This window comes from Cydia pomonella, chromosome 3 (genome assembly GCF_033807575.1).
Source record: "Cydia pomonella isolate Wapato2018A chromosome 3, ilCydPomo1, whole genome shotgun sequence".
Classification (NCBI taxonomy): domain Eukaryota; kingdom Metazoa; phylum Arthropoda; class Insecta; order Lepidoptera; family Tortricidae; genus Cydia; species Cydia pomonella.
In genome coordinates, this window is record NC_084705.1 from 296,570 (window position 1) to 324,339 (window position 27,770).

The 27,770-nt window shown below is 39.8% G+C and overlaps 1 protein-coding gene across 5 annotated transcripts in view; it reads left to right on the forward strand.

The window, feature by feature from the left end:
* The first annotated feature begins 716 nt into the window (after nucleotides 1-716).
* Nucleotides 717-27,770, forward strand: part of LOC133515699 (lipid storage droplets surface-binding protein 1) — a 32,150-nt gene continuing 5,096 nt past the window's right edge. Inside the window, exons 1-6 of one of the 5 annotated variants that reach the window (XM_061848244.1) lie at nucleotides 717-873; nucleotides 17,472-17,587; nucleotides 19,689-19,874; nucleotides 20,300-20,480; nucleotides 25,864-26,045; nucleotides 26,510-26,691. In XM_061848244.1, coding sequence (XP_061704228.1) covers nucleotide 873; nucleotides 17,472-17,587; nucleotides 19,689-19,874; nucleotides 20,300-20,480; nucleotides 25,864-26,045; nucleotides 26,510-26,691 — 848 coding nt within the window. In that variant the 5' untranslated portion in view covers nucleotides 717-872. Of the gene's footprint in view, nucleotides 874-15,376; nucleotides 15,930-16,530; nucleotides 16,698-17,471; nucleotides 17,588-19,688; nucleotides 19,875-20,299; nucleotides 20,481-25,863; nucleotides 26,046-26,509; nucleotides 26,692-27,770 lie in introns of those variants that run through there. The other 4 variants (XM_061848241.1, XM_061848243.1, XM_061848242.1 and 1 more) reach the window with 4 other exon arrangements.

The window sequence follows — 27,770 nt, forward strand, 5'->3', positions numbered from 1 at the left end:
TGGACCTTATTACAAAAGGCATAAGGTCCACCGATGGACAGTTAAGAGTGTTGCTGTTTGTACGAGTATTTTTGAGAATATCAGGTTGTAAGGAAGTTGAGCATCGAGGTTTCGAGGTAGTCTTTTCCTATTTATTATGTACAAGTGTAATATGTCAAACCCACATTCAGACACCCTACCAATTAAATAACGTGCTTCCAATGTATACACGCTGTTTTTCAACTATATTTTAGCTATATTTTACAAGGTGAATAAAGGAAAAAAAAACCGGCTAAGCGCGAGTCGGACTCGCGCACGAAGGGTTCCGTAGATACCATTATCTAAAAACACTTTTTTTTATGGAAGCCCCCTTAAATATTTATTTTATTCTGTTTTTAGTATTTGTTGTTATAGCGGCAACAGAAATACATACTCTATAGAAATTTCAACTGGCTAACTATCAGGGTTCATGAGATACAGCCTGGTGACGGACGGACGGACAGCGGACTCTCAGTAATAGGGTCCCGTTTGACCCTTTGGGTACGGCACCCTAAAAATAGTACTAAAAGACTTTTAACTATAGGACCAACCCCGAAATCGCTTTTCCTGCCTCAAAAAAGCTTTGTTTATATTAAAGAACAAATATTTTTCAACCTACGGGGTGCGGGGTGGGGTTGAAATAATTTGACCAAAATTCTCTGCAATATCCGAATCGCCTTACGTCGTTACTCTACATTTTTCGTTATGCTTAATTTTCTTAGTTGACTGTAGAAAGCAGAGTCCGTGTCCGCTCGAGTCGTGTGTGCGGCCGGGACGTGCGCCGGCGCCGCTCAGTGGGACGCGTGAGTCGCAGCGGGAAGCATCGCAGGAGCACGAGGACACACTGCGATAACAGTAAGTCATTGTTTATTTACTAACTTATTGTATCTTAATATTATTGCATCGAAAATTTATTACTTTTTTCGAAATTTGCCGGATACCTAAGGTCAAAAGTGCAATCGTTAGACTGCCTAATTCGAAGTCTCATCTCTAATTGCTATTGATTAGGATCGAAGGTAGTAGCTAGATGCAAATTAAGTTATTAACGTGTCATTTGCAAAGATATTAATTAATTATTATTTCGGTTAGTTATGATAACAAAAACCTCAAATTGAAATTGAAATTTCACACACATTCCTACGTAATTTTGTGTTTTATTGTATGCTAGATTTGAAGCTAACTTATTCCGTTGCCTGCTTTTACTTTGCTTTGGTACCTATTTTATTTTTTTCCAAAAAATATAATTATGGTGGCTAATCTTTCTACTTACACATATTAGATATTAAGTGAAGTAATAGGCACCTGCATAATGTATATTTATAAGCAGACCTCGGACAGAGTGAGCCATTTTTACGTCATTAATGTCAAGTGTAGATGTTAATATAGATATGCCTCAAGATGAAATATTAAAAAGAATTCATGAATAATAATTAAACAAAAATGACAGTGCATTATGTACAAAACGAGTAAGTATTATTTATTTATTCAAATTTTTCTTTGTTATTGGTTATTGTAATAAAGAACTATAATTTTTTCTAGATTTTCAATTTTCAACGCACTTCTTCTTGAGTTTAATATCCACTTATAGATGGAAAAAGACCTTTCTACTTCCACTGAAGTGAGCGGAGTGAAGTTGTACATTAAAATACCGTCCACATCTGTTCCTTCCGAATTTTTTTCAGCATAGTCCCTAAACAGATCTAAATAGAATAATTTAATTCGTTATTTAATTACATCACATCTGCCATTGAATGACTACGTAGGTATGTCCATATTATGCAAACTCTTAAAACAGCTCACCCTGTCCGAGGTCTGTTTATAAGCCACATCGAATTATAAGTTAGTAGACAGGTACCGCGTTAAGTTGACGTTTATTATTATCTCTAGACAATTCTATTATGTAAGTAGATTTTTGTCATAAATGATTACAACGTTTGCATAGATTTAGTTTAAATAACTCTTCGTGGTTTTGTGTTTTGTTCTTTAGTCAGCAGTCGGTTCATCAGAATTTTCTGACTACCCTCAATTTTTGCAAAGTAAATAACAGTGAGCTCGATTTTAAAACTGTCCGCTTTGGCACTTAGCAGTAGCTTGATCTAGTAAAAACCGGCCAAGTGCGAGTCGGACTCGCGCACCGAGGGTTCCGTACAAACCTTTAGGTAAGTATATAAGTAAAAGTTCACCCATCACGACACTCGAGTCATATCAATTATTAAAAATATTTTTATTATATGATGTAACTAAAAATTTACGGTTTTCGTAATATTTCCTTTATCTGTGCTATAAGACGTTGCTTCGTACCAAATTTCAAGATTCTGAGTTCACGGGAAGTTACCTTTTTCAGATTTTTGCTCATATCTCGAATGTCTGTACGAATAGCATTGTAATTACTTCGAACAAAAGTGTATACATAAAATTTCCTACAAAGTTGGTCATAATTATGTTTTCATCAATCTTGATCGATAAAGATCTTATTTCATGCAGGTGTACTGAAAGATTGAAAGAAAGGGCTATTTTGTTCCCGCGGGAGTTATGGATTGTGAAAAAAAAGCTACAACTCACTAGGGAGTTATAGCTTTTTATTTTTATTATGTCACTTACTCATACAAACCAAGTAGCATAAAATACTGACGTTTATAATGTAATATTTTTGTTTATGTTTTATAGTACATTGTGCAACGAGGGGGCTAAGTGAAATTTTGGACACGAGGGTGGTGGATTATTTAATTTGATTAATTTAACAGCCGTTTAAAATATTTTTACATAAGTTTCAATCGTGGCTGAATGCCGAATAGGTCTGTGCCTTCGATGCCTCACCTGCCAAGAAATTTCAAAATGGCGGACGAATGTTTGATATTAATGTCACCGTATTTAAAAATTATTTCGCTTAAAATTTTGTTTTTTCTTCGCAAGTGTGATGAAAAACATTGTGTGTAACTCCGGGGGTAAGAATATTGCAAACTCGGGTCTTTAATTCCCTCCAGCCTGCGGCTGTCGGGGATTACCACCCTCGTGTCCAAAATTTCACTTACCCCCCTCGTTGCACAATGTACTATTAAACGGCTGTTAAATTAATCAATGTACATCATTTTAAACATAAACAAAAAGGTTAAATTATAATAATAATTATAAACGTCAGTATTTTAAAAGTAATACTCATTTATGCTACTTGGTATGTATGAATAAGTGACATTGTAACACTTTGGGGTATCCACCCAGTGTTATAAACAGCTGAGTAGCATATTATATAGGTACTTTATAGGTTAGAAAATGGTATGTTTGTTTTGGTAAGATTTGGTAGTTGAAATGTCTTCGACACGGATGTCATAGTGGGTCAGTCAAGGACTGAGACCTGTAGTGATATTTTCAACTTTACATATACGCTTTTAGCTATATTGAGTGGACAAAACTTACCGGAGCGGTAGGTCAGTCTGTGCGTTCACTCCGTTGCATTTTGCGCATCCATGTCGTGTTCCTGCGTTGTGCTAGGACACAGGCACTTTGTTTGCGTTGGGATATATACATTTCACAATTGAAATACATTTTAAAACATAGAAATACCACGTATTAACAGTATGATTTCGATAAAACCGAGCAGTTGTTTATTTCAGCGGTAGACACTGACGGCTGTCAATGTCATTTGGTTTTTTTTTTTTGTCCATGGTTCCGTAACAGACGGTCGGTCACACTTGTTGTACGACAATAAACATATACTTGTGGTTCTTTTATCTTTTTATAATTTCCAATTATTAATATAGTCCGTATTATTTGCTTCCTAAAATGAGTAACTCTTTTTATTGTTGATATTTCGAATTATTCCGAGAGTCAAACCGGTCAGTTGTGGTATCCATTGAATGAGAAGGTTTTCATTCATCAGTTTGTCTGTGGTTTCTCGGATTGGAATTTTGATAAATCATTGTTCGATCGATCTTCAAGATGTGAAGTATATTAGAAAATCTTTCGGCAATCAATCTTAGGGGTATGTAACCTACTTGAAGGTTTTATTTCCTGAAACTGTGGTAAATTCAAGTTAGTAATCGTTAATGTAATTTTGTTACAGCTCGTCCCAAAATGTGCATAATTTAGCGCCTTAGAGCCTACCTAAAATGGCGGCTGCTAATCTTTTCCCTTCAATTTAACATAACTTGGTGAGTTTCCACACTTTTTAAATATATAAAGAAGGAAAGGAGGAGGTAGTGTGTCCTTTCGCAAATGGGTTAATATAGTGTTTTATGTGGATTTTCCAGCAAAACCTAATGTAACGTCAACCACCTCTTCGTCTTGCCACGCGGTCTGCAGGCGCCGTCGTTGGTATAGGAAATAATGGACCCGGCATAAACCCCGGTAAGTCATTTAATCGCTTCATTGCCGTAATTTAAATCGCGCTGTGCCTCAGTTTAAAATATAATTTTTCTATAAAGCTAAACGTGTTAAAACATAATTTTTTTTAACCTAGAACATTTTCTTTGTTCTTAGGGTTCTTTCCTGGACCCTGGTCTTTCCTGGACCCTGGTTCTCCTGGACCCTGGTTCTCTAAGGCTGTGCCATCCGGTGGCAGCGTTCTTCTTGGCAGTGTCCGTGAAGTTAAGACTTTTATGAGATACCTTTAGTTAAATATGGACCCTTTACGCTGAACAGGTAACCTGTAATCCCTGTGAGCAATTGCTTACTGCTAAACATCCCCGGAGGTTGGGGCATAACTTTTACTGTAGACAGTGTTATGTTAGGAAGACAAATTTTGATATTGTTGTCCGTAGACACAGAGATGCCTATGATGTATTTAGTGTAAATTTCAAGAAATAGTGGTGTCACTAAGAAGTATTTAGTATTACTTATTTACTAATAAATAACTCGTGTTGACCGTAGCGGGTCATATATATTTAAGGAATAAACTGTGTATTAAATAAATTTGGGATTTTCATTTGGATATGTCATGCGCTTGATGAGAGTAGTATCCTGGCGTCCTACCTTAAATTTTTGGGTACCTATTCTCACTACATAGTGGCCTGAACCGCGACCCTATCTATGATTGTAGTTAGCCGAAGGTATTTGTGAACTTTTCAGTAGTGAAGTTTGGTGAGTTCTGGATCACTCCATAGAAACACGTTTCCTTCTATGGAAACGGTCTTTAACAATAATAGAATCAGATCTTCTCCATATCCAGAGCTCACCCACACCTATTACAGTGGCATGCCCAACGTATGGCCTATGGAGTATGACATGTCCAAGTGAAACATTTTTGCATTATTTTAGTATTAAGGTTATTTTATGTAAAAGGGATTGCAAGTTATTGTTTTAAATTGTTGCTTGAGTTGGAGGTTAAACTTATAAATTTAACCAACTTATAAATAAAACTATACTACGCTAAATAATTAGCCTTACATAAGAGAAATTTTCTCACTATTTTAAAATACTTTAAAAGGGTTAAAATCTAATAAAGTTTTAACTTACTTTAAAATATTACAATTCAAAACCTGACACTGACTTACTTCTGATATTAAATATCAATCTTTAAAAATGGATTTCCTAAATGCGGGATGTAAAATCATACATTTACATAAAGATGAAATGGCACATGAACTGGCGATTCGCAGACTTCCGGTTAATCCTGTATCGCGTCGGTCCAGCTTATGTCATGCGTTAAAACAGACTGCAGATTTAGCCAAAAAGGGTAGTTTGAAGTGCCAGGACTTCTTAATAAGTAACGAAGTTGCCGAATTGGAGCTCTGCCAACGTAAGGTAGAGGAAATAGATTTAGAAGCGAAAGGAGACTTAACGGCGTCGGCGATTGATAGACTATCCTCGCGATGCAAATATCTTTTGTGTCGTGTTTCACGGTTACCTCAGGAGACCGAAGCGGTACTTCTGTTGAAAACATTAATTACTTCTTTATTAGATCGGTTGAATGAGCAAGGCTCTTCTGCGTCGTCTGGGTCAGATGATGATTTTCAATCTCCTAACGAATCTCGTATTGTTAGGGAAATTATTTATAAAACGGACAAGACTTTCAACATAAATTCCTTGAATTTGAAATTCAAAGGTGACACCTGCGTTCGTACGTTTCTGTCTCGCCTCGAGGAGTTGCGAGATGCCAGAGGAATTTCAGAGAGTCGTATATATAGGGGATTTCCTGAAGTTCTTGAGGGTCCGGCGTTGTCGTGGTTCCGGTCGCAACGTACGAAACTTACTACATATAAGGAGGTCACCGCGGCTCTACAAGAGGAGTTTGACATACCTGATTTGGATCACCAATTGTTGCAGGAAATACGGGCTAGGACTCAAGCCAAGTCCGAAACAATTGTCTTTTTCGTATCAACCGTGTTAGGGATGTATGAGCGTCTGACGAAGGAGGTTCCTGAGCAAGAGAAGCTGGATACTATGATGCGGAATATTCGCCCAGAGTATTCCAAGGATTTAGCCTTACACGACATAGAATCGATAGAGCAATTGAAGTCTTTGTGTAAGCGCATTGAATTGGCGCAAGTCAAGGCGAAGCAGTTTCGCGAACAGATTCTCTCAAACAAGACTAATGATTCTTCCTCTGACAATCCGTCGAAGAATGTAGAACCTCGTAATAAGTCGTTTCAGTCTCGTTTCCCTAATTCTTCCAGAAACTTTGTTGCTTCTGTGGCACAAAGCTCTTCTCACACGAAATGTTTTCGATGTGGTAGGTCCAATCATAACACTAAAGAGTGTAAGAGCTCTCGAGAGATCGTTTGCTTTAAATGCGGAGAAAAAGGGGTGAAAACTCCAGAATGTGTTAAATGTAACTCCAAGACAAAAAACTAAATAGGGTCTTTTCTGCTAATAACAATTCTAGATCTTCTGCTCCCTGTCGTGCAGAAAAGACAATCTTCTTTAATCCTCCGAAGGGAGATGACAGGGTATATGCTCTCTTAAATATACTTAACTTGAATTTCAAGGCGTTATTAGATTGTGGAGCCAGTGTTAGTTTCCTGGGCCACAACAGCCATTTAGTATTCGCCACCGGTGGGATACCTATTCAAAAACATACTAAACCGGTTATGGTGAGTGTAGCTGACGATCATCGAATCGTAGCCACTGAATATATGATTATACCAGTAAATTATAAAGGTCAAGTTAAACTTATACATTTTAATATTCAACCGGAGATTGCTACTCCAATGGTACTTGGTTTAAACTTTTGGAGAGCCTATGGATTAGCTCCTGGCCTCATTACTGATATAGAAAAGACTGATTCTCATTATATTGCTAGTCTTGACGTTTTACCGTCAGAGACAGGACTTACTACATATGATTCTTTATCTTCTGAACAAAAATCTCAACTTGAGTCTACTAAATCTCTTTATGATCAAATTGATACGGATAAGGTTGGTCTGGGAAAGACTCACTTAATTGAACATGTTATAAATACTGGGGATACTCCTCCGATAAAACAAAAATATTATCGACTTAGTCCTTTTAAACAAGCTGCTTTAGCGAAAGAAGTTGATCGTATGCTGAGGGAAGGAATTGTCGAACCTTCGCATTCTCCATGGAATTCTCCTGTCGTTATGGTGGAAAAACCTAACGGAGATTTAAGACTTTGTTTAGATAGTAGAAAAGTAAATGCAGTTTCAAAATCTGATGCGTATCCCGTACCACACGTTCAATATATACTGGACAACTTACGCGATGCGAAATTCCTTACATCTCTTGATTTAAGTGCGGCATATCATCAGATCCCTCTTAGTGAAGACTCCAAGGAGAAAACTAGTTTTACTGTACCAGGGAAGGGATTATTCCATTATAAGAGAATGTGTTTTGGTTTAGTAGGTGCCTCTGCTACTATGCAACGTCTCATGGACAATCTCTTTACTTCTCATTTTGATCACAAGGTTTTCTGTTATATTGATGACATAATTATTTGTACTTCCGATTTTGATGAACATATAAGGTTGCTCAATGCCGTTTTTGAAAAACTAAAATCGGCAAACTTAACTATTAATATGAAAAAATCATCCTTCTGTAGGAGTGAACTTAAATATCTTGGGTATTTAGTTGATCGATACGGTCTGCGAACCGATCCGTCTAAAATTGATGTAATTTTAAATTTTCCTACTCCCAAAGATGCTAAGGATATTAAACGTTTTCTGGGAATGTGCGGTTGGTACCGACGTTTCATTAATAATTTCGCAAAAATAGCTCGTCCCTTATCTCGCTTAACGAGTAAGAAAGTAAAATTTGAATGGACAGATGAAGTCAACGATTCTTTTAACATACTTAAATCTGCCTTAGTGTCTTCTCCTATTCTTAAATGTCCCGACTTTAATGAATGCTTCTATATCCATACGGATGCATCTTCCTACGCCGTAGGCGCTGTTCTGATTCAACCTTTTAATGGAGTCGATCATCCTATTGCCTACTGCAGCCGCACACTTAACCAACCAGAGACGAACTATTCAGCTACTGAGCGCGAACTCTTAGCTGTGATTTATGGTCTTGAGCAATTTCGTGCATATGTAGAAGGGAGAAAATGTTATATTGTAACAGATCATGCATCTTTAAAATGGTTTCAAAACTTAAAAAACCCTACAGGACGATTAAATAGATGGGCGTGTAGATTGAGTCAATTTAATTTTGAAATAATTCACCGGAAGGGCAAAGAACATGTCATACCTGACTGTCTTTCTCGTATTCACGTTAGTTCTTTAAATTCTGCTACTATTCAAGATCCTTGGTATCTTGATCTATATAGAAAGGTGTCTGAAAAACCTACTCTCTTTCCCAACTTTAAAATTGAAAATGATAAACTCTTCCGTTACTCTAAGAATAAGTATCGTCTGACAGCTCAATTTGACTGGAAGCTGGTACTTCCTTATGAGCATCGTAATGAAGTCCTAAATAAGTGTCATGATGATCCTACAGCAGGTCATTTTGGCGTGGGTAAAACTCATTCCAAAATAGCAGACATATATTATTGGCCTACTTTATTTCAGGACGTGAAGGAATACGTCGACTCTTGTGAAATTTGTAAAACTTATAAACCTGTTAACTTAGCTCGTCCTGGTTTGATGGGTAATCCACGACGTATATCGTCGCCAGGCGAAGCAATATCTTGTGATATTCTTGGGCCCTTTCCTCCATCTTATCTGAGAAATCAGTATCTCTTCGTATGTGCTGATTATTTCAGTAAGTATGTGACTTTGTTTCCACTACGCAACATAACTGCTAAAGCTATTGTTAAGTGTATGGAAAAAGGGATATTCCTTATACATGGGGTTCCTAAATATATATTCTGCGACAATGGTGTTCAATTTACTTCCAAAGACTTTCGAGACTTAATGTCCAAATATGATGTCCCTCATATTTTCTATAACCCTAGGTATCATCCTCAGACGAATCAAACGGAACGAGTGAACCGTGAACTAGTAAGAACCATTGCCTCATACGTGCGTTCTGATCACCGTAACTGGGATAAGAACGTATCGGAAATACAATGTGCATTGAATACAGCTCGTCACGAAGTAACTAAAAATACACCGTATTTCTTAACACATGGTCGTCAAATGATTCTAGATGGTTCCCTTTATAATAGCGAAGGTCCCATAGATCAAAACGCGCTCGAATTAGATACCAGTGGTGCTTTTTCTGAAAGACTTAAAGAGCTCAAAACTGTATTTCAAAAAGTGCGTTACTCGTTGATTGCCTCCCATGAACGTAACGCTAGGTATTATAACATGAGGAAGCGTCACGTAGAACTGGAAGAAGGACAAATCGTTTATAAAAGATGTTTCCCATTGTCAAATGCAGCAAAACATTTTTCTGCTAAATTAGCGCCCCGTTATGACAAATGTGTCATTCATAAAAAATTGAGTCCTCTTGTATACTCTTTAAAATCCTTAGAAGGAAAACTTCTAGGTAACTTCCATATAAAAGACATTGTACGTCCTGGTGAAGCCGAGCCGTCTTCCTAGCGGTACTCGTCTTAACACCAATTGGATACTTACACTTGAAAATATCCTATGTGATACTAAATATTGAACGTACCTACTAAACTGAAGGCGACCTGGCACAAGCTGGTTTTCATCAGACTGGGTATTTGTTCCATGTTTTTGTTTTTATTGGTACCGGGTGCACACGGACCAACATTAATCTTTCATGTGTCCTTATAAAGACATAAAACTTTAAATAATCTGAATAAACTGCAGAAACTTACTTTACTTATAAACCCTAAACGGGCCTATTACATGAAATACTATTAATTATTGAAAAAGGGACTACGTTCTCGCTAAACTCTATGCTGTAACTGAACTTTTGTTTGTAATTTTAGGAATTGTGTAATAGCTAGAGAATGCAGCTTGTTACATATTTCCACTACTGTCGGTGATAGGCAATTTCTTTAATAAAGGGAAGGTTGTTAACGTTGCCGTCTTTGACGTTTTCTTTTAGGTTTAGGAAAGCGCGCACTAGGAATAAGAAGGTTCGAACCAAAATTAGTCATTAGATTTCCTTGGTCGAACTGATCATTCACCAAGTCATAGGTATAACTTTGGTTGTAAGACTTGTTTTTCTTTATAGATTATCTATGGTTTCTTATTTACGTTTCGTAGGTTAAGGTGTTCACTTCCTATTGGGCGTATATCATTAAAAAAAAATTTTTTTTGAAAAAAAAATTTTTTTTTAACCCAACTAAAGATGAACTGTAACACTTTGGGGTATCCACCCAGTGTTATAAACAGCTGAGTAGCATATTATATAGGTACTTTATAGGTTAGAAAATGGTATGTTTGTTTTGGTAAGATTTGGTAGTTGAAATGTCTTCGACACGGATGTCATAGTGGGTCAGTCAAGGACTGAGACCTGTAGTGATATTTTCAACTTTACATATACGCTTTTAGCTATATTGAGTGGACAAAACTTACCGGAGCGGTAGGTCAGTCTGTGCGTTCACTCCGTTGCATTTTGCGCATCCATGTCGTGTTCCTGCGTTGTGCTAGGACACAGGCACTTTGTTTGCGTTGGGATATATACATTTCACAATTGAAATACATTTTAAAACATAGAAATACCACGTATTAACAGTATGATTTCGATAAAACCGAGCAGTTGTTTATTTCAGCGGTAGACACTGACGGCTGTCAATGTCATTTGGTTTTTTTTTTTGTCCATGGTTCCGTAACAGACGGTCGGTCACACTTGTTGTACGACAATAAACATATACTTGTGGTTCTTTTATCTTTTTATAATTTCCAATTATTAATATAGTCCGTATTATTTGCTTCCTAAAATGAGTAACTCTTTTTATTGTTGATATTTCGAATTATTCCGAGAGTCAAACCGGTCAGTTGTGGTATCCATTGAATGAGAAGGTTTTCATTCATCAGTTTGTCTGTGGTTTCTCGGATTGGAATTTTGATAAATCATTGTTCGATCGATCTTCAAGATGTGAAGTATATTAGAAAATCTTTCGGCAATCAATCTTAGGGGTATGTAACCTACTTGAAGGTTTTATTTCCTGAAACTGTGGTAAATTCAAGTTAGTAATCGTTAATGTAATTTTGTTACAGCTCGTCCCAAAATGTGCATAATTTAGCGCCTTAGAGCCTACCTAAAATGGCGGCTGCTAATCTTTTCCCTTCAATTTAACATAACTTGGTGAGTTTCCACACTTTTTAAATATATAAAGAAGGAAAGGAGGAGGTAGTGTGTCCTTTCGCAAATGGGTTAATATAGTGTTTTATGTGGATTTTCCAGCAAAACCTAATGTAACGTCAACCACCTCTTCGTCTTGCCACGCGGTCTGCAGGCGCCGTCGTTGGTATAGGAAATAATGGACCCGGCATAAACCCCGGTAAGTCATTTAATCGCTTCATTGCCGTAATTTAAATCGCGCTGTGCCTCAGTTTAAAATATAATTTTTCTATAAAGCTAAACGTGTTAAAACATAATTTTTTTTAACCTAGAACATTTTCTTTGTTCTTAGGGTTCTTTCCTGGACCCTGGTCTTTCCTGGACCCTGGTTCTCCTGGACCCTGGTTCTCTAAGGCTGTGCCATCCGGTGGCAGCGTTCTTCTTGGCAGTGTCCGTGAAGTTAAGACTTTTATGAGATACCTTTAGTTAAATATGGACCCTTTACGCTGAACAGGTAACCTGTAATCCCTGTGAGCAATTGCTTACTGCTAAACATCCCCGGAGGTTGGGGCATAACTTTTACTGTAGACAGTGTTATGTTAGGAAGACAAATTTTGATATTGTTGTCCGTAGACACAGAGATGCCTATGATGTATTTAGTGTAAATTTCAAGAAATAGTGGTGTCACTAAGAAGTATTTAGTATTACTTATTTACTAATAAATAACTCGTGTTGACCGTAGCGGGTCATATATATTTAAGGAATAAACTGTGTATTAAATAAATTTGGGATTTTCATTTGGATATGTCATGCGCTTGATGAGAGTAGTATCCTGGCGTCCTACCTTAAATTTTTGGGTACCTATTCTCACTACATAGTGGCCTGAACCGCGACCCTATCTATGATTGTAGTTAGCCGAAGGTATTTGTGAACTTTTCAGTAGTGAAGTTTGGTGAGTTCTGGATCACTCCATAGAAACACGTTTCCTTCTATGGAAACGGTCTTTAACAATAATAGAATCAGATCTTCTCCATATCCAGAGCTCACCCACACCTATTACAACATAATAAAAAAAAAAGCTTGAACTCCTAGGGAGTTATAGCTTTTTTTCACAATCCATAACTCCCGCGGGAATAAAATAGGCCGTTGTCCTTCAGCACACCTACATGAAATAAGATCTTTTTCGAGCAAGTGTGATGAAAAATATTTTACATAATTTTGAATCGTTGCTGAAAGGTCGGTGCCTTCGATGCCTAACCTGTTAAGAAATTACAAAATGGCGATGACGAATATTTGATATGTCACCGTATTTAAGAATGATTTCGCATAAGTTTCACCGTATCCAAAGTTCACATACCCCCCTCGTTGCACAATGTACTATTACTCTACGAGCAGTAGGTACTTTAGGTATTTTAGTAGGTTGTTTAAGTTACCAAAGAGATGAAAAATAGACAATGTAAGATAACTTTATTTTTGCATAGTTGTTCATCGTAACTCAATTTTTTTGTTTAGAATAAGCAAGCTTAGTCCCCTGCTGATCAATAATAATAAAGAATCGTCCAAGAGCATGTAGGGCCATGCTCAGTGTAGGGTTCCATAGTCAGTCATCCGTCAAAATAGACTTTTTGCAAAAACTCAAAACGGCGGACGACTTTTTCTTAAATCGTCTATTTTTTATCTTTTACGACCTTGAATATAGCTCGCGCTGATCGGTAGTGCATGCGAAATTAAGTGAAGATCGTGCATGAGATGTACCACCCCGACGATGTACAAGGTCGTATCAATACTACAGACTTTGAGACAATAACAAATTGTTAAGTTAGAGTCGACCTTCACTGGCACTGGTTCCCGGCTTTAAAATAACAAATTGTTAAGTTAGAATCGACCTTCACTGGCACTGGTTCCCGGCTTTTACCAATAACGGACAGAACACGATACATGCATATTTGTGCATACGAATGTTCCCATGTATTTCCTAAACGGTTCGGCCGATTTCGAATGCGGTTTAGGTTATCAGAAATGGTTCATAACTAGGTTAAGTTACCTACTAGATGGTGCTCTTATATTTTTGTGAAGGGTTATTAACATTTGTATTTTTTTGTGTTAGTTTTTTTTATGGGACTTATTCTTTTGTTGCTAGAAGTTATGCATTTTTGAACGTAGGAAATTGAGTAGGTACTAAGGAATGAAAGAACAGTACCCCTAGTGTAAATAGATTCGATTTCCAAACGTGACGTACGCGTTTGCGTTTAGTCTCATTTTGTATTGGATTTCGAAAGAGCGCGCCAAGCGGGACGTTTTGGAAACTCAAAATCCTATACAAAATGAGACTTAACGCAAACGCGTTCGTCATGATGTCGATCAAAGTTACACTAGGGGTACCGAACACAAGTCATACTTGCGTCTGAGACATCGGCGTGGCAGTGTTATACCATATAGGTAAGATTCCACTCAAACAACAAATCATCACGTGTATGTTGTCAGCGGCATTATCTTTTCTACTCTTATCTCCATATTTTTCTTAACGTGTGTCTAAATTATTCATTCACTTATGGCATCGATGGCCCATTCGTTTCGTTCCTTCCCAGGGGCTAAATTTGCCGGCCATAATCCTCCTCGAATTTTAAAATTTATAGATTTGAATTTTGATTATACAATACTCTTTATTACACCTCACAGAGATAAATAATGACATTTGGATAGAGGTAACAACAGGTGGTCTTATCGCTTAGGAACAATCTCTTCAAGACAAACTTTGGGTTTTGGTTTGATTATCTTTGCTGAACCGATATTGGGTCGGTGGAAAACCTAAGCATTTATACATACGGGCCATCTTTGTGGTATCATGGCTGAAATGCAAGCCCAGCAAGACCCTCATGAATCATTCTGTCTGTCATAGAGATTGGGACAGAGACGGGTGCGTGATTGCCAGTGTGCGGGGTCCACAGTCCGGATTGTGAATAAGCGCCGATAACGAGGTCTCCAGATAACGCGGTTCCGGGACAGCTACCCAAGACCTTGATCGCCGAACAAATATTGTCTGGTCTAATTATGTCGTATCCTGCCGGATTTGTGACTGTTTGTAAATAACCTAATTTACTAAGTCATTGAGGGTATTTTGGTTTGATTCATACCTGTGGTTACATTTTCCTTAATTGTGAAATGCCTTATGAAAGCTTCGCTGCTGTTTTCTATTTTGCCCCGGAACTAGTGGTACCTGGTTGTCCTGCCTACCTTGGGTACCTATAGTAACGTCAACGTTTCCATATGATTCAGAGGAGACGTTGGGTGTGGATGACGTTGGTAATCCACTGGCCGTGCATCGTAGGGTTAATATTCTTAGAAGATCCCTTCGAAAGGTCAGAGAGCCTCCTGAAAATGTATGTACCCACGAAATTTCGTTGGTACGGTCACGTCTGAAAATACAGATACGGATGATAAAGTTCTTAAAATATTATATACCTTTAGCCATCAGTACTTTCAATATGTTGTTTCAGGCACCTATTTTTTTTTTTCTTATACTACGTCGGTGGCAAACAAGCACACGGCCCGCCTGATGGTAAGCAATCTCCGTAGCCTATGTACGCCTGCAACTCCAGAGGAGTTACATGCGCGTTGCCGACCCTAAACCCCCCCCCCCCCCCCTCGTTGACCTTTATCTACAACTATGCCAGAATCACTTAATTCTATTCCCGAACACAACATTGAAATGTTGAATGATGCTATGCAAAATTGCTAGACGAACTTTACGATCATGTCAAGGTTCTCATGGTACAATTGAAAAATAGGTATCATAGTACTTAGTAGTGGACTACTGGAGGTCCAGAGTTGAAAATATGAATGAATAATAATATAAGTAACGCTATATGTTATGTAGGCACATGATGAATAAAACGAGGTTAAGGGATAAAAGGCATCAGCCTGATCACGCTTAACGCGACTGCATTTTATCACCCTGCTTACAACATGACATCACCCCCACTTCAGGCGGTGACCTAAATACAACAATTAACAACAAATAGATCCAATATTTTTAAACTGCGAGATAACCTTTAACAATATCTCGTTTGACTAAAGCCGGCGAGCATCAGTTGTGTTTAGTTTCTCTGTGAAGTGATACCAAGGTGTGTCGATGTCTGCGGAGTACAGCGCGAGGATCACGGTGACTGGCGGAATGGGGGGCAACGGGGACGTGTACAAGAGGACCTTTAATGGGAGCTGCGCTGTGGGGCTCAAGAAGGGAAAGGGTTCCATTGCCCAGAGAGCTGAAGCGTACTTGCAGGCTGTGAGCAAAAGCCAGGGGCCGTCGCCCAAGGGTAAGGATTTTTTAATTCTTCCGTTTCATTGTTATCCTGAGAGAATCTGGACGGGACAATATTTACGATTTCTTGACAGAACTATTTGTTGTAGTCAAAATTTTAGATTCGATTTCAACGTTTTCCCCAATTCAAGTGAAAATGGTTATTTGAAACTTGTTATATGTGTTATTTATGTTGTTATATGATAATGTTTTGGCCGTTCGTTCTTCCCTTAAACAACTTGCAACTTCCATAACCCTTGCGTAGATGTTTGCGTACGCCTACGCATATGAGTGTTTACTTTGATAGTGTAATTGTTTTTACAATCGAACTTTCTCTGACGTACAATAGCTGGCGTGATGTCCATCACGTGTGTAACAGGACTTTCAATTTTATGCAACGTAATATACAATACAGGCCCATTATACCATGATCTCCAGTGCCACATACTTGTTGCGGTTCTAGCGTTCACCAACATGCTGGTTTCTTGAAATCAATAATCACAGACTAGAAGTTAGTGTTCCATCATCATCTGTCTTAAACCTTATCGCAAAGACATAAAGTCCATCAATGGTTAGTGAAGAGTGTTGTTGTTATATTTGTCAGATCATGTTAGCAAAGGTCAGTTGATAATTAGATAATTACGAGTGCATTAGACATTATCGGGGGCAAGGGTTGCTTACTAAGCTGCTGGCCAAGTTAGTGGCTGGTGAATGGACGTAGTTTAGTGTTCCGCTGGTCCGCGGTTGATTGACTCATAGCCTCACTGGTCGTACTTTCAACTAAGTAAATTTTTATTTTATTATAATATGTACCAGCTACCTACAGAAACTATGTTTTTAGATTTTGTGCGGTAGTGTTTCTTCTTATAAAAATTATACTTAAATATGTATCAGAGCACCATCATACCACCTACCTCAACCTGTGTTCCAACAATAGTGTTGTCATAATGTGTTTGCGGTTATTTTTAATATGTTAAGGGGTTTTTAAATATGTTTTTATATGTTTGATTTCAAAACTATCAAAGTACCAAATGCTACTTTCAAATGAATAAAAATTATATGAACTACTCGTGCTGGATCAGGAAAATAAGTGCCACAATCAGACAGTGCGAAACTTTTTTTTTTGTTTTTGTTTTATAGGACACTATTACACAAATTGACTAAGTCCCACAGTAAGCTCAATAAGGCTTGTGTTGAGGGTACTTAGACAACGATATATATAATATATAAATATTTATAAATACTTAAATACATAGAAAACACCTATGACTCAGGAACAAATATCCATGCTCATCACACAAATAAATGCCTTTACCAGGATTTGAACCCGGGACCATCGGCTTCATAGGCAGGGTCACTACCCACTAGGCCAGACCGGTCGTCGAAACAAACGTTTAAACAAAGTTATTTGTTTTCGATTGTTTTGAATTTTCCCAAGGCGCTTTTGAAACGAGTATGTCATCTATAATATCAGGTTTAGTTGTTGACAAATCGGGTGTTTATTTATCTTGTATCTTGTATCTTGTAAAACACGCATAAAAAAAGAATATTGTTGCAGTGACTGCATCATCGAAGCCACAGCTGCCGCGCCTGGAGGTGGTGTCGCGGGTCGCCGCCATCCCCATTGTGGAGTCCGGGATCGGGGTCACGGAGAAGATATACTTCAGGATCAAGGTAGGTCTACATTACATTGTGTTTTTTTTTATGATTCTCTCATTATCATCATCATTTCAATGGGTGCAAACAGCGGAGCGTCCGGCGCGGCACCCATAGTAGATACAAATACCCCACACTAGCGTCTCCTGAACGTCGTATATGAAACTATGATCCGTCAGCGTATTTAGAGCACCGGTGTGGAGAGCAGTATGTGGCAAAATCGTGACGTGTACGGCATTTCACTGCGGTTGCGCACCGTCAGCGTATTTTGAGCAGCAGTGTGGCTAACCCGAGTGGTTATGTGGGGCTCCCGTGTAGGCTGATGAGTTGATATCGCCGGACGCCGCAGAGGGGCTTACATTGTATGTAAAATTTGAGCTTCAGGGGGATGTCTGTACCTGCATACGCCCGTGCTCCATCCTGTACTGAAGCGGACCCCCGAATTCGCCACAAGGGGAGGCCACGGGTCCCAGAAAATTCCCCGGCACCCGGTGACAGATAAGATCTATGGTTCTGCCGCAAAACCACAACTCGGCTGCAGAGGACAGGGAGACCGGCGCACTATAACACCGACACTCCTCATTCTCTGCAGCCCCATCAACGCCGCTACAGCTGAACGGCCCCGCCAAGGTCGCAGGGGTAGGGAGAGTAGCGCACCGTAAAACCATCACGCCTCTTACCCTGTGATCCCACCTTGGCCGCCGCAGATAGGGAGAACGGCTCACCGCAATACCGACACTCCTCTTCCTCGACGGTCCACCTACAACGCGTCACAAACGGGCCCACAAGCCCACTTGGAGTGTCCTCTTGGAGCCATCCCGCAACTCAAACAGGCCGGCCGTGGTTGCCTCTTTGTTTCACCGTGGGTGATCAAGCAGCGGTTACTAAGCCTCTCCACCACGACGAGGTGGGCAACCCGCGGGGGGATCTGAGTCTTCTGAACTAAGCTGGACCCGATCAGTCAACAACCCTTAAACACCCCTGGGCTTCCACTACAAATTATTTTCACTGAAAGTGTAAACTCTGAAGTGTAATATGTAAGTAATACGTTTGTGTACTTTGGTGAAACACTTTTTGGAAATCTCCGCCATAGCAGTATTTGTAATCGACCGTAATAGTTGTCCCGGATTAAAATAGACTAATGCAACTTACTACAAAAACTGGTCGCTAAAGGCGTGGTCACTTGGTTGGGCTTTTGGCTCAGTAAACATTAGAAGAATATTGGACATACGACTAAGATGTACGAGATGAAATGTAGTCCTTATTTCATATCTCTGAAGAAAGTATGCAGCTTCGCACTTCCAGTTTGTCACGTGGCGGGGTCAGCGGGCACAGATAAGCCTGTTTACAGACTATTACAGACACATCAAAAGCGTATTTTGAGACATTAATCTCCCATCCCTGATAAGACCTACTTTATTGCAGTATTACGATTTACTTTATGACATATAAAAATTAATATAATAATTCAGCCTATATAGCCACTCTGCTGGGCACAGGCTCTCATGCTCGAAAGGGTTTGGGCTATAGCCCCTACGCTGGACCAATGCGGGTTGGAGACTTTACATACACCTTTGAATTTCTTCGCGGATGTATGCAGGTTTCTTTACGATGTTTTCCTTCACCGTAAAACTAGTGGTAAATATCACATCATGTTTCGTACATAAGTTCCGAAAAACTCATTGGCACGAGTCAGGATTTGAACCGACGACGTCCGGATTGAAAGTCGGACATCGGACGTCAGATCCACTTGGCCACTACCGACTTTTTGACTTACCTGCCGAATTAGAAGGGGGTGATGTAAACAGGGGCTGTGTAAAATGTTAGTATGTATGATCATGAAACATGTGGCTGATTACTTTATTTTTGTTTCATTAGACATCTACCAGCCTTAATGCTAGCAGTTCTAACCTAACTGAAATGATTTCCTTGTTGCCTACTTGTCTGTTTCTCTTCATTGCTGCCCCTTCGACTCTAGCTATCTTCTGATACTTCCATCCGGAACTGCCATCTTATTAAGATAGCCATTAGATATTTACGTGCCATTTCTCTCTGCCTTGAAAAGTTGACATATGCACATATCAACTGTTTGAGGCATCTAACGCTAGTAACCTTCCAGGAGTCGAACCCCCTGTTCCGCTGGTACCTGTCCCTGTACGAGAAGACGCTGAGCACGGGCGTCCAGCTGGCGCTTCCAGCAGTGCAGCTGCTGGAGTCGCCCATCCATCAGCTGGACCGGTTCCTGTGCGCGTCGCTGGACGTGGTGGAGAAGAGAGTGCCCTCTATACATCTGCCTCCGCAAACTGTAAGTGACGCGGTATGGTATGACTACTGTCTAATATTGGATGATATTCTCATTATATTCAAGAACTGACATAATATCTTCAGTAGGAAAATATGAGTAGGTAAGCAAGCCTCAGGCCCCAGGACCACATGTCGAATGTCGCTGGGGACAAGTGCCAGTGCCAACATAAACTTTTATTAATTTAGGTACTTATTATGACCGACCACCGTCGGTAACGAAATCTAGAGTGGATACTGTCATTAAGGGTAGGGTACGGACAAAGATTATCATTATGTATAGTAGGTATATATTTAAGGAACCTCGACACGAAATAAGAAAAATAAGTGTTTACTTAGGTACCTAAAACCGGGGCTGACTCTGTCGAAGTGTACAGTAGTATCTTAGATAACTGACAAAAGAATGATAACCAATTCCCATATATGCAGATGTACAGTGAAACCCGACAGTACGTTCTCCGGCGGGCGGACTCCGTGAAGCAACTCGGCACTGCCGTGCTGGACTCCCGCGTTACCTGCGCGACCGCCAGCGCGCTGGACCGCGCGCTGTCCACCGCCGACAAGTACGTGGACAAGTACCTGCCGCCCGACACCAAGGACCCCGTGGACGGTCAGTAGTAGCCATGTAGTGACTATAGGCTCGTGCTGGACTCGCGGCGACCAGCACGCCCAGCGTGCTGGAGCGCGCGGTCTACACACTGTTTGACGTCCTTTCACCTAGCAGACAGCTGGCGTGTGGTAAATGTAAAAAAAAAGTAAATTTTTAAAGACATTTTTTATCTTTGTTATTATTTCTCGAGTAATTCTGTAAAATTATCTGTGACATTTATGCTTGAAATTTATGCTCTAATTCATAAGCTATCGAATGATTATTATTTTTTGAATGTGGGACAGGTAAATGGACAGATAATGGTATATTAACCAAGTGCAGTCGTGTTTAAAGCCATAAAACTTTGGAAGGGTGCATTTTTAAAATGGTTGAGAAAAAACATAGGTATGGGGAGTGATTTTTCTATAAAATTCATCGTATTATACGTGGTTAACGGCTCCACTATACGTGCACAAACACATATATAATAGATCTAAGGCCAAAGGTATTATACAACCTTTGGGTTATGCCCGGAAAGATGGCGCCACTTTTTGATATTTAACAAATTTAATACATATCAGTGAAAGAATGAGGATCAAAGTTAAATGGCGTTGTAAAAGTTTTAATCGTGTGTCGAAAGATGGCAGTAAATTTACTGTGGCTAAAAAGTTTTCTTTGACAATCCACCTCTATTTCAAATTCTCCTTGATATAGCCTCGTGACTTTTCATGCAACTGTCGTCCCGTTATATTTTTCCTTTTCGTTTGGAGTTTGTCGTTGAACGATTGTCATGTCGGCCAGGCCCCTTGATACTACACAGTGTCCAAGCTATATTCAGCTGCCAAACTAGAACAGGCCTCCTGACAGTACACAGTGGGCAAGCGATATTTAGCCGCCAAACTAGAACATAAATAAAGCAGGTCTATAATTATCTCGGAATGAAGCACATCGGCAGTTTCCGTCGGCGATACGCGCATCCTCGAACCCTGTCTGGCGCTTCGTCTAATTGGCTCTTATCCTTATCACGGCGACCCTTCGGCCTTTACCACCGATATATATTAGGGGCGCGAGGACTAACTAACTAGACCCTTATTGATTTATAGTTTTTGGCTATTCTTTCATGTGTTTAGGTATACTTCAGGTTTTATGATCAGAAAGAACTTTGCAAAAGTAGCACTAAGTTAGAACTTTGCAAAAGTAGCACCGAGTTAGAAGTTTGCAAAAGTAGCATAAAGTTAGAAGTCGCGGTTTAAGCGGAAAATTATGGAGTAGGTAAATATTGAGTCATTTTAGACTAGAGGTAGAGGCATTATTATACCATACCTCATGATTAGTTAAACGGAGTTCTTTCTAATGCTTGAGAGGGAAGAATAGCTTTTTGAATGTAATAGCTTTCTGGAGCTGTCACTGAACGACCTAACTTTAACCTACATTATTTGATCGTGTAATGGTCTCACCTACCCTCAACTGGCTTAAGGAGTCATTTGAGGGTAGATTTTGTTTACGTTTATTTAAATACCTAAATGTACAGACTATACTCGTATTCGTTAATTGGCCGAGTGCACGACGATGGCAGCGCCGCCTAGCGTTGGTAACTGAGTAGGCGCTCAAGAATAATGAGCGCAACAAAATAAAGATTATTCCTTAAAAACTAATGTATAATGCATTTTAATGCGCGAATTCTATTCGTTTCTAATGTTAGACACATTTAGTTTTTGGCTTTATTGAAAATAGTAAGAATTATTTGTGTATTTAATATTGTTATATCAATATTCTTCGTTGATCTTTCGTTACAAATCAAAGGAAAAACTGTATGTTTTATTATGTTTTGATAGCATACCTCGTGATCCTCATCTAGGGAATACGTATGATGCTTTTAAATATAAAAATGTTCTTTTTATGGATTTTAAACAGCAACTTACACCTATATTACGATTATGTTATCTCGTTCGTCATCGTTCTCGGCCATACGCTTGACTTGACAATTTAATTTGTTGATGATTAATATTATATTCGTGATAGCTTTGCAAATACCAGATTATATGTGATCTTTTTTTAGAAGTTAAGAATGGGTATAGTAAGTTATCCTTAAAATATAGGTATATACTATCGCAGACTTTTTTGTAGATCAATCAAAGAGAGACAATCTCATCATACATTGTGTTTTATATAACAAACGGATTAGGCAGCATTTTCGGTTAAGCTCCTAGACAGGGTGATTTTTTTCCGACATATGTAGCAAACATCGTCATATTTTCATCAATTTACACAACACCTTAACAAATTATACACCTAAACCTTCCTCAAGAATCACTCTATTGATAGGTAAAAACCAACTGAAAATCCATTTAAAAAAAAAATAACGCTTTAAAAAAAATACATTTTTATCCATCAATAAATAATATGGTCACTGTACTCGCTTGTTTCGATTCGTGCAATACTATGGCAAGCACATTTCACTAGGGAGGGATGTTAGAGTCAGAACAAGATAGGTCTGCAACAATTTTAATAGCACACGCAGTGCAAGTATTATTTTAAACATCAAAGTTCTATGACATTATGATTTATAAATAAGACTTGCACTGCGTGGGCTATCAAAATGGTTGCAGACTTACCGTGGTCTATCTCTAGGATCTTATAGCCAATCAGGGCCTCGCAAACGCCTGCCGGGCACTTGTCTGTTATGCTTTAATGCAAGTTGCTTATCAAGCGCTTCTGTGACCAACGCTAAGGAAACGTACGAGCGCGCTCCTTAATTATGCAATGGGTAGTACAGTCACGTCTGAAAATATCGATACGAAAATAGTGCCAAAAATATGTATACACTACCTTAATATATGGGCAATAAAGTCGTGTGTACATATTTTTGGCACTTTCTTCGTATCGATATTGTCAGACGTGACCGTACCTCAAGGTTTAAGTTACAATGGCTAAGCAAAGTACAGTCAGCATCAAAAGTAGCGTATGAAACAACGCGCCATCATTATCTGATATTCCGAATAACTTTTCTAAATGTAGGTAAATCTGTAAAATTCAAATCCATAAGTATATATCTTAGAGTCTAAATGGTTCTTTTTTTTTATACTACGTCGGTGGCAAACAAGCATACGGCCTGCCTAATGGTAAGCAGTATCCGTAGCCTATGTACGCCTGCAACTCGTACGAGTTACATGCGCGTTGCCGACCCTAACGGGGGTTAGGGTCGGCAACGCGCATGTAACTCCTCGGGAGGGAGGGAGGTGGGAGGGGTCCCACCCTCGTTGAGCTCTGGCAACCTTACTCACCGGCAGGAACACAACACTAAATATAGAACCATCACTTTTTGTTAAGCTGTTACCGAATGGTAGAAACTTTTGAAGCGTTGTTTGATCCGCTACTTTTGATGCTGACTGTACTACGTACCTGCGCTCCATCGTAACCATAATAACACGCAGCCTAGAGTGTCTTCCTGGTTATAGTAGTGACCTTGCCTACGAAACAGGAGGTCGCGGGTTTAAATCTCCTTTATTTGTGTGTTTATCGCAATATGTTCCTGAGCTATGAATGTTTTCCATATCAATATTTAAGTATCTGTAAGTATACATCGTCGTCTAGTACCCACAACACAGGCCTCATTGAGCTTACGTGGGACTTATTCGATTAATATAAAATTGTCAAATAATATGTATTTGTTACTGAAATTGTTAATCTCAAGCTGAAGACCTCGGTAGTAACCCAGCAGGTCATGCCACCACTCAAAGACCTGTCTGTGTTATCAGTAATTTAGGATGCGCCGGACTCTGCCCGTCGGCCCGCTATCTCCGCAATTAGTCAAGCAATTATTGATACTCTAATTGGCCAGTTACAGGTTGTAAGATGGATGGATGGATGGTCGGTGGTCAGACAAGTGCGGATCCCAATTAACCCCGGGCAGGGCAATAAACTGGAACCGTTTCGATTATCGCAACTTTGTTTTTGATTGCTTTTGTCTTTCGCTTGACCGAGGGTCTTTAATTTTAAGTGGCTTCTTTAGAATTTATTCTAGCGATATGTAGAATAGAATAGAGAATAGAGAGCGTTTATTCGTGGCAAAATAAAAAAGAAAACAACAAGTAACATAACATGTGTAACTTGCAAGTTTATTTATTACTTATTATTAAACTTCTTTGTGACAGTTTATTTTATGTACATTGTTTGTACACCATCGTCTATACTATTAATTGGATCCAATTTCTTATGGAAAAGTATCCAATCTACAAAAAACTGTCAACTGAATTTGAACTTTCTTTAAAAAAATTATTTAAGTAGGTAGGTATTTTTTGTCAAATTTAAGAGGATCCTTTTCGCGGTTGTGAACCGCTTCGTCCACAATCTTATTTCGTCAGCTTTTTAAATCGTCTACAACGCCATGTCGTCAGCATAAGATTCCTAAAACGTCAGCTTCCTAACTCGTCCACTTTACTATTTTGACTACAGTCCCAGATCGTCTACATTCCTATTTTTACCACAGTTCCACACTAGACTCTACTCATAGGGTTGTGTTCCTGCCGGTGAGTAAGGTTGCCAGAGCACAACAAGGGGGGGGGGGGGGGGGGGGTTGCTAGGGTCGGCAACGCACATGAAACTCCTCTGGAGTTGCAGGCGTACATAGGCTACGGAGACTGCTTACCATCAGGCGGGCCGTATGCTTGTTTGCCACCGACGTACTATTAAAAAAAAAGTGCCGACTTGTCAACATTATTGTACCAACCATTATCCTGACTGCCTTTTATAAAATACTTCCATTTACTTTTGCATTGCTGATTTTTTAGGGAAAAGTTTTGTATGCCTGTAATTTAGACCTCCACCAATCTAGCACTGTGGGCCACATAGGAATGTGGACGACTCAGAACAATGGACCATATGACATTAATACCAAGTTAAAAAGGTAACGAAATATCGTGGATGAAGCGGTCCCAAGCCCTTTTAGCTAAACTATACGTACAATTAATACTTAAACCTTGTTGTAAAGAAATTTTCAACAATGGACATCGAGCGTTGCTGTTAGTAATGAACTAAACGTCTATAGTTTTACGTGTATAGTTGTAGGTACTTAAGTAGACTAAAATTACACGAAAATTGATAAAGGTTATTATGTGAAACAAAGTCTTTCTTGAATACGGATAATGCTTCTTGTATAGCCAGCATCAATAATAGCGGATGAAACAACTGCGTCCCACCGTGTTCGAGCGCCAAACTTACTCGACGGGAATAAGTGCCTTTCATTCCTTGGTTCACATTAAGCTCGTAGAGAGTGGTAGATAATTTTGACGCGTATTCTGACTGGTTACTTTTGACGCTACCTATAACTACTTCTTCTTGACATAATGTGTGGATTATAGGTACTCAGTAGATGTCATGAAGTGTGTGTTTGATTGTTGAACAGTGAGCATCATAGTCCAAGACGCGGAGAGCTCCGGCTCGGGCGGGCGCGCGGCCGCGGCCCAGGCCGTGCAACATGGCGCGCGACTCCGCCGCAAGCTGCAGAGGCGTCTCACGCGTCAGGCGCTCGCCGAGGCCAAGGCTATCCGCGAGCAGATCCACGTGCTCGTCTACGTGGCAGAACTAGTAAGTTTTGAAACTTTTTCCCTCTCTGTTTCGGACCCTCGTGCTGTCTGAGGATCATAGTCAGCATCTAGGTTATACATACCTGGAGCGAAAGATGTGCCTCCACCGGTTTCTGTCAAGTGAGTCTCATACGACCGTCTAGCACCTGGAAGACGAAGATTCTTCGCATCGGTCTATCTTTTTGGTAAACGGTCGGGCTATCTTTTGCCTTCGGTGTTTCCAAGTAGTGTAGATTTTAAACCTGGTACTATTGGGTGAAATACGACAAGCTTATTCATAAGCGATGACCTGGCCATTTGCTACTCTTACATTTAAAGGTGATCAACAGTCAAGTCAAACCTTACAAACAGGAATGAACACTTAGATAAGTACGTCCAACGTCGGACATAGCATCGCAACTTGTCGTAGCTCTTTGATAATGTCAATCCATAGACTCTTCAATTTATTCTCAACCTCATTCCCAGGTGGCTACGGACCCTGTCTTGGCTTGGAAGAAGGCCAAGGAGCTGTACTCGTCCCTGAGTCAGCCAGAGCCAGAGAACCAGGCGCGGCCGGAGACGCTGGAGCAGCTGGTGGTGCTGCTGGCGCGCGAGACGGCCCGCAAGATGGTGCACCTGGTCAACTACACGCACACGGATTTGCCCAGGTGAGTGCAGCAAGGAACCAGGCGCGGCCGGAGACGCTGGAGCAGTTGGTGGACTGCTGGCGTACGGGATGGCGCGCAAGGTGGTGCACCTCGTCAACTACACGCAAACGGGCCTGCCCAGTTCAGTGCAGCAGGAACCAGATGCGGCCGTAGACCCTGGAGCAGTTGGTGGTGGTGTCGCGCAAGGTGGTGCATCTCGTTAACTACACAAACACACACACGGACGTGACCAGGTGAGTGTAGCAGGAACCAGGCGCGGCCGGAGACGCTGGAACACCTGGTGGTGCTGCTGACGTGCGAGACGGCACGCACGGTGGTGCACCTAGTTAACTACAACATGCACATGGACTTACCCAGGGGAGTGCAGCAGGAATCAGGTGCGGCCTGACTGACTCGACCCCTACTCATTGAAATAAACTCAAGGAATTCATACCAAAAAAACTAGTTTTAGGCACATATAAAGGAGTATGTACACCTATAATGCATTTGATTCTTATATCGCCCACACGCGTTTTGCTGTCGGCGAGAAATGTCTAGTGAATGGCGTTTATGTTATCGCGCGACCCGTCACCTTTCTGCGATTGCGGCGTATTCTGCACTATCGACGGCCACACGGTCTGAAAGTGTTCTGTAATCAATATTGATGACATAAAACTTCTCGTACTTTGTAAAAGGCTAGAAGTTCTGCCCTAAGTGACTAATTCTAAGATAATTAGTAGCCGTAGCCAAAATGACAATCGGATAGCGACTAACGCCGATCAAATAAAAAATATAAACGATTGCTCCGTGGCTAGACTCCCGGGGTTATCAACGATTTTATTTTTGTTGTGAGGATGTCATTTTCCTTATGATACACACTACTTTTACCTGCGGGTCTTCAGAATTTTTGCGAATTATGGAGATGCTTATTGTTTAGTTTACTGCTTTTACAATAAAGAACCTCTGTCTAAATAATAGAAACAAGGCGAATAAAGTTCTATGTAAAGTACATAATCATTGGAAACAAATCATCAAACATATCCATTGGATTAAGTGTTAACATTTCAAGCCTCTTAACTTCCCTCATTAACTGATTGCAT